This window comes from Clytia hemisphaerica, unplaced genomic scaffold (assembly GCF_902728285.1).
Source record: "Clytia hemisphaerica strain Z4C2 unplaced genomic scaffold, Clytia hemisphaerica genome assembly, whole genome shotgun sequence".
NCBI lineage: Eukaryota > Metazoa > Cnidaria > Hydrozoa > Leptothecata > Clytiidae > Clytia > Clytia hemisphaerica.
In genome coordinates, this window is record NW_027103598.1 from 1945844 (window position 1) to 1953167 (window position 7324).

The 7324-nt window shown below is 33.5% G+C and overlaps 1 protein-coding gene across 1 annotated transcript in view; it reads right to left on the minus strand.

Moving 5' to 3' along the window:
- The window catches only part of LOC136801960 (E3 ubiquitin-protein ligase listerin-like), a 31419-nt gene extending 24394 nt beyond the window's left edge, over nt 1-7025 (minus strand). Inside the window, exons 1-8 of the mRNA XM_067058658.1 lie at nt 6966-7025; nt 4998-5189; nt 4055-4153; nt 3360-3590; nt 3111-3163; nt 2658-2835; nt 2021-2194; nt 569-703 (exon numbers count right to left, since the gene is read on the minus strand). Coding sequence (XP_066914759.1) covers nt 569-703; nt 2021-2194; nt 2658-2835; nt 3111-3163; nt 3360-3590; nt 4055-4153; nt 4998-5189; nt 6966-7004 — 1101 coding nt within the window. The 5' untranslated portion in view covers nt 7005-7025. The remainder of the gene's footprint in view (nt 1-568; nt 704-2020; nt 2195-2657; nt 2836-3110; nt 3164-3359; nt 3591-4054; nt 4154-4997; nt 5190-6965) is intronic.
- Between the last annotated feature and the right edge of the window lie 299 nt (nt 7026-7324).

A 7324-nucleotide genomic window follows, 5' to 3' on the forward strand; every position in this document is an offset into this window, starting at 1 on the left:
TACTGGATAAATATGAATAGACCAGGAAATGTAGAAACCTTCAAATCATCAGGTTATTTCGTGAATTAAAAAAAAAGTTAGGTATGACGTCATCTGATTCCATAAAACATTTTCTTGTCGAAGTAATGGAATTGACACTGCTTTGAATTAAAACAGTAAAAGTTCCTAGACAGAACCAATTTTAGTTAATTCAAACCAACATGATTTCCTAGACTTTCAGCAGGGTCATTACACAAAAGCAGCATGATCTATATCCTTCACATAATAAGAATGTAATCAATATGCTTGTATAAATTACATATGAGTGACTCAAATAGTTTTATTCGGTAAAAGGCATTTGGTATTATAGAGAATTGAAAAAAATTGAAAGTGGTGAAATCGACAGGTAAAATATATTTGTATTCTTACTTATTTCTTTAAAACTATTGGGTGAAAAGATTCGATAGAGCTGAATAGAGAAAGATGATTACGAAAAAATTTTTTGAACAGATTTGTATGGTAAATGTAGAAAAAGTTATTAACGAAACCCTATTTTCTTTAGATGATCTAATATATTACTATTACTTACCTCTTTTGGAATATTAGTGATGAATGGAAGAAAATTGGGGTAGACAAACTGCACATTGTCATAACCACAGTTTTTCAACAGTTTCCAAAGTCCTGGGAACACTGCTTTGCGGCTGTTAACATGCGTCCAACAGTCCTTAAAAAGATAATGAAGTATTACTGATTATCATTCCGTCTTCAAATAATAGGAATAAGGAATGTTGAAAGGTTTCTTTTATAACTAAAGCTTAATCATTTGGCACATATAACTTTCAATGTTCTTATCTTGCCCTTTTAACAACCAACTCGGCATGGTTGATTCTAGGGTACTAATAACAATAACCAAGAAAATTGCAGATCGGATCTAAAAAGGCCATCCAAAGTTAGTTAAACTGTTAGTCGAGCGTGTATAACATAATGCAATCAGCTTCAGTATCTAGACTACTGAGACAGATTATCTAAAGTAAACATTGAATTTAAAAATAGCCAGTTGTTTTCTGTCAGTTGCTACCATCAATTCTATCTGGAATTCGCTATAATATAGGCTACGTCATATCTTCCTTCGTTTCGAGCGTAAAACTCCTACTCTTCGGGATATGCGCACTGTTCTTGTTTTGAATATTGAATTTCTCCAGATACGTCGCATGCGCACTAGGGTTTTAGTGAAACAATAGAGAGTTTCTAAACCTAAGCAAATCAGCTGTGTTTTAAACATTCTTTTATTTGAAATCTCTATTGATAAACTTCTTTTGTTAAAAACTTCTATAAAACGCTATTATGTTTAATCCAATTAAAAAGCAAATTCCCGGTGGGGGCCACTAGTGGCTGCATATAGCAGTGCCTATAGACCAAGAGTAAGGCCTAAAAGCCTGGAGCTGTATATTATGTAGACTATCATAATATTAACATTGAGTGGCTTTCCCCCGAGGATAGTATCCCTCCCCAACTAGGCTTTTCCCCTAAAATGACAGAGAAAAGTAAGTTTGTCTCTTCAAAAAAAGTGATAAAGAAAAATATGTTTGAGTGCAGTATCAAAGCAAGGGTTGGTCCTTTAATAAATCGAGCCTCTTCAAAGCACTCAGCTATTTAATATAGGATGGTCTCTTGATTTGAAGTTCGGTTTTAAACTTCAAACGTAAAATGAAAAATCCAAAACACGTCATTCTCAAAGGGATTAGATAAGATCAAAAATCATCATCGAGACATCTCTCAGATTCTCGGCTTTTAATCATATTCCTGAGAATGTTGAGTACATGTTCTGAACTTTTGAAACACATCCATAGGATTTTAAGAATTGGTTACCTTAAGGGGGACAGTTTCAGAATCAATGATTTAGGAGTCAATTTGGCGGTCATCTCAAGAAACAATAATATTTGTGGCAAGTTAAAACTTAGTAAAACATAATATTATCAGGGCAGTTTTCTTTGCTACGCTAAATTCTCAATCTTTTTTTGAGGGGAAATAAAATTCTTACATTGTACTTCAAGAGACATAACAGGACAGCATCCCACATGGGTTTGACGACACTTGAATCTTGTTCGTCAAGGTGAGTTAGTACAGCAGGGCAGAGTTGCGATAGATATTCAGTGAACAACGAATCACCATTTTGACAACCAACAGTAATGAAAGTGTAGAATGAACTCCGAATCTAGAATAGATAAAATCCAGAAAAAAAATATTAAGGGCAATTGGAAGTTTGACAAAAATGGCAAGCTGCAGCATAATGTAGAAGAGGCTCTCCCCCTTTAGTACCCCTACTTCAGAAAGTACTTCAAGGTTTCTTCAATTTCAATCCAGGTCTTCTGTACTGTAGTTTTCAACAAATCTTTGACTGTATTAATTTCTACATTGTTTTAAGAGGAAAATGGAAAGGTGGATGATTGTCTACTGACTTCTAAAATTCATATCTTGGGACGTTTTTTTCTTTATTTAGTGACATATTGATCTTACTATCAAGGTTTATCTTTTTGAGTGTTTCTGATAGCTTTCTTTAATTGAATTATCAAAAAAGAAAAAATCAATATTCCAGGTAATCCACAACAATATTGAATTCAAACAACGTTAACATCAAAATTAAATCATCATTTCTAAAAGGAAAAGGCTTTTCTTACCATAGGGGACTTGTGTTTCACGAATTTCCAAAATTTCTTTTGCGAAAGCAGATTCACAAAATGACTTTTTGTTGTTTCGTCATTTTCTGGTAGGTTTTTGAGCAGTAGACTCATGGAATGAAAAGAGCTCGAAATATATCTTGTGAATTTTGCTTCTCTTTCTTCAACAGGTACAACTCTAAAAGAGAGAAAATTTAAAAATCTAAAATAATAATAATAATAGTAGACTGTTCATGTGGGTAAACCAATGCCAGGTATGAATATTGGACAAGTTAAAACCATGGGATAAGGGCATGTCAAATAGAAGACTGTCAAAAATTTATGGGTGTTATGCCCAATTCCTTAAGGATTAGCAATGAAATGCAGAGAAAATGAAAGGCATTAGAATGGAAGAGATTAAAAAATTAATTGGAATTTTTAAGAGAACATAAAAAAACAAAGTATTGCACTTACTTTGGGTCACTCAATGTATCAGGAGATTCGTTCAAAATTTGATTAGAAACAGCCTACAAAGATAGAGATGTTGGAATGCTTTTCATTATCACATTACGAATGGTGCAAATATGTTGTGAGAACAATAAGATAAGCTATTACTAATTTTTTTCATGGTGTTTATCAGAAGGCCAAAATTTCCAAATAGGTCATTATTTGAAAAATAAACAATGCAATCATTAAGGAACCTGACAATAAAAATCTTTTTACCTCAAATATTTCTGATTTGCAAAAATTGAAGACATCTTTTCGTTTCTTTTCTTGAAAAGCTTGATCAAACGCAGATTTAGCGATAGCAGCTGAAGGTACGTAATTATCAAAGTGAGACATAAGCCAGTCAACAATTATTAATTTTAAATGAGGTGCCAACTTCTTCCCAGCTTTAGTAACAAGTTGGTAATGGACTTGCTGTGTTGCTTCTCTTACTCGATGATCAAAATCCTATGATTAGATCATTGTTAATTGCAATAAATAGTTCTTAGTTTGCTTTATACAAGAACAAACCAGAAAGATCTTGATAGTGTAAAATAAGAAAGTCTGCAACCGCAGTCGGAGGCGACCTGAAGGCTCCTCTTTTGATAGCTATCTACCCGAAGGTAGGGGAGGACGCCACTCTTTCTCCCTGGATTTCTCCACTTACCCTTGATCCTTCTCTTAATTGCTGAGCATCAGGCAGAGAGGTATCAAGTACCATCTTGAGAATCTTAGGTATGACCCGGCTGGGGGTTGAACCCACAACCGGATGCTCTACCACTGCACCACAGTTTGCTATAGTGACAGTGTATAATAGTGGGAATCTGTTACTAAATGAGTAAATGCTTACAAACTGCTCTGGTCAGGGCTTTTAAAGGATTTTTGTTGATAAAGTAATTCTTTTATAGTTAACAGTCAAAAAATATTCTTACGTGAGAAAGTTTGTGATAAATTCTTGGCCAAAATGATAGGATTTTTCCAATGGCTTCATTGTCTTTTACTTTGCAGAGTTCGGTAAACTCTTGTGTTGCCTGAAAGTGTTTCATTGAGAATAAAGGTAGAATGAATTGAAATAAAAATTATGCATAGTGAAATGTATCAGGGCTTGAATTATAGCTTCACACTTCGCAAAATGCGAAGCGAATTTTAGATTTAGCGACCAAAAAAGATTTTCTAACTCAAAAATGGGAAGTTAAAAAATTATAAGACAACGCCTATTTTGCTACTCCACACATTTGTTTATCCATTACTTTATCAAGTCGCTATCTCACAATTTTATTCACTCGTTTTTCTATTACTTTATCTACTCGCTACTTTGCTACTTTATTCACTAATTTATCTATTTCTTTACCTAATCGCTACCTCGCATCTTTCTTTATCAAGCCACTACCTCGCAACTTTATACACTCGTTTACCTATTACTTCATCTACTCGCTACTTCAAAACTTCAGTCAGTATACTTTACTTTGTCTACGATCACTTACTTCAAGTCTAACTTTGATTTTCTTGAGAAATGCATTGAAGATTGAGGAAAACCAAAAGCTTTTCGATTAAAAAACATCTTCAGTGCTCTTATACAAGCCATGTTAAAATCTTGAAATAAAACTTTGTTGTTTTTTCTTTAAATTAACTTTTGGAATGGCAAAATTTCAAAGAAGCATTGAAGATAATTATCTTTCTATAAATAAGATGATTGAACCTTTGACAATAAAACTGGCCAATTTCATCTTACAAAGGAGAGATTCAACCACATGACCCAAGGCCGAATCTGGTTGTCAAAGATTTATCTTATAGAAAAATTCTCACTTTCCTAAGACACTAGATTTTGCCTTGACATCCACAATTTTAATATTACAAAAAACACACTGTACATACTTTCAGCTTGGTTACTGTGTCCTTCTTGGTCATTTTTCGCATCAACATTTGCAGGTCACCTGAGATTTCCTCTTCGTCACCTTTAACTTGCGGGACATAACCAAGATTATTTCCTTGTAATCCAGAAAATCCAATGAAACCAGCTTTCCCTTCTTGATTAAGAAAATTGGCTGCTCGACTGCTGCTCGAAGGCTGTGTTTTAGAAAATAAAAATAAATATTGTATCATATCTGTATTATATGACCACTTTTCACCCTTACAAATATTTTGGTGAATTTAAAAATAGCCTGAAATAGCCACAAATGTGCACAAATTCATTTGTTTGTACAACTTTCAATTAGATCTGCTAAATAGCTTGGATGAAGTGGGTGTGTGGGTGTGTGGGTGAAGTGGGTGTGTGGGTTAGAGTGGGTGCTTGGGTGGGTACAAATTTTTAGAGTTGGTGTGTGGATCTCAATTTATCATGCATGGGTGTGTGCGGGTCTTTTTGTGATGATCAGTCCATTTCATTTACTGGAAAGTATCCAGTATTACCAGGATTTATTTTCACACTTCTCTCTTCCCATTTATTTAATGTAGTTCTTACCAACAAAATTTTTACTAAAAAATATTAAAAATTTCAAAAACCCATACTTTGCAGGGGCGAATATCTAATACCTCACAAACTTATTAAGTCTAAATCAAAACATTTGAAAATATGCGAAATCTTTGAAAATTAAAGAAAAGAAAAATTCAAAGAAGACAGTATCGACATTGCCCATCTGACACGACTTGTATATCTTCAATACATTTGTTCATCTTTTGTTCTTATGTTTTTCTGTTTTTGTTTGTTTTTCTATAAGAATATACTTTATAAGAATTTATGCTTATTTATATGCTTAGACTTCGTTTTGTTGATTTTCTTTGGGTTCATGGAAATTTTGAATTTTTAAGTCGGAACATTTGATTAGGCTAAAAAAAGTTTTTTTGTAATTTGGCACCGCAGGCAAAAATCTTTGGTCTAAGAAAGCTAAAATAGCGTTAAAAGTAACCCTAAAAAGGTCAGCGTTTTAGAAAAGATACACAAGCATTTAAGCTTAGGGGTATGCTTAGCATTATGCTAATTTCTCACCAATTTGGAGCCTAAGTATGCCTAAATAAAAGTTTGTCTAACAAACAACCCAGGCAGGTCTAACAGACTGATTCTGACCTGCCTATCATTCCTATCTCTAAGGAAGAGTGAGAGAATTAGAGGAAGATGTTGACATTACACCGGTACAGAGCTTGCCTTGGTGATATGGAATAAAAACAAGCAACATGCTGAATGGACCTACCTTGATCAAAATCAGATAAAAGTAGGTACTCTGCATTTTACTATTGGTATTGAGCAAACACAATAAGTTTTAGAACAATGCAAAAATGTCTGATTTATTTTCTTTTATCATTGTGTAACTTGGTCGTCTTTTTTTGAAAATTTTATGACAAAAAAAAATTTTCCTTAGAAAAATTACTTCAGCCACATTTTAAGGTACCTAGCACTCTATCTTTCTGACAAAAATCAGGAAAAACTAATGAAGCAATTTTGCACCAAGTCCAAAAAACCTTATTTTTAGGTAGTTTTTGGCCCAAATTTGCGAAAACCCGTATTTGACGACGAAAAAAAATTTTCCGAGAAAAATTACTTCAGCCACATTTTAGGGTACCTTGCACTCTATCTTTCTGCCAAAAATCAGGAAAAACTAATGAAGCAATTTTGCACAAAGTCCAAAAAACCTTATTTTTAGGTAGTTTTTGGCCCAAATTTGCCCCCCAAAAATTTTTTTCAAAAATCAGGCTCCGTCACTTTTCAGGCATTGCCATTTTGTATCATTGTGCAAAAAATTAAAAAAAAACTAATGAGCCAATCCCGAGAAAAGCTTGTAACAGACGAACGGACAACGGTCAAATTAAAGGACCTCCCGGTAGGTCCAAAAAAACAACGAAAAATACCTTTGCATTCCCTTTGGTTCTTTGAGCTTTTTTAGACATTATTATTTAGATTCTCTAAAAGAAAAAGTTTAAAGATTATAAAATTTAATAATGAACATTACATTAATTGTTTAATACCATTCACTTTAGGTGTGCACTACTTCCTGTTCTGGCAATAGTAATACTGTCAACTGGGAAACATGGGACCTGTTGATATCTGTCCTGTATTTTCACTTACTGTTAACTTTTTGACAACAAATTTGTTTTGATAACTTCACAATTCATACTTACTGTCATAACTTGTCACAATAACTTTCACTGATAGCACGCCCTTTTAAACTTTTTTGTTTTCATTCAAAATGACCGAATGCCAATTGGAG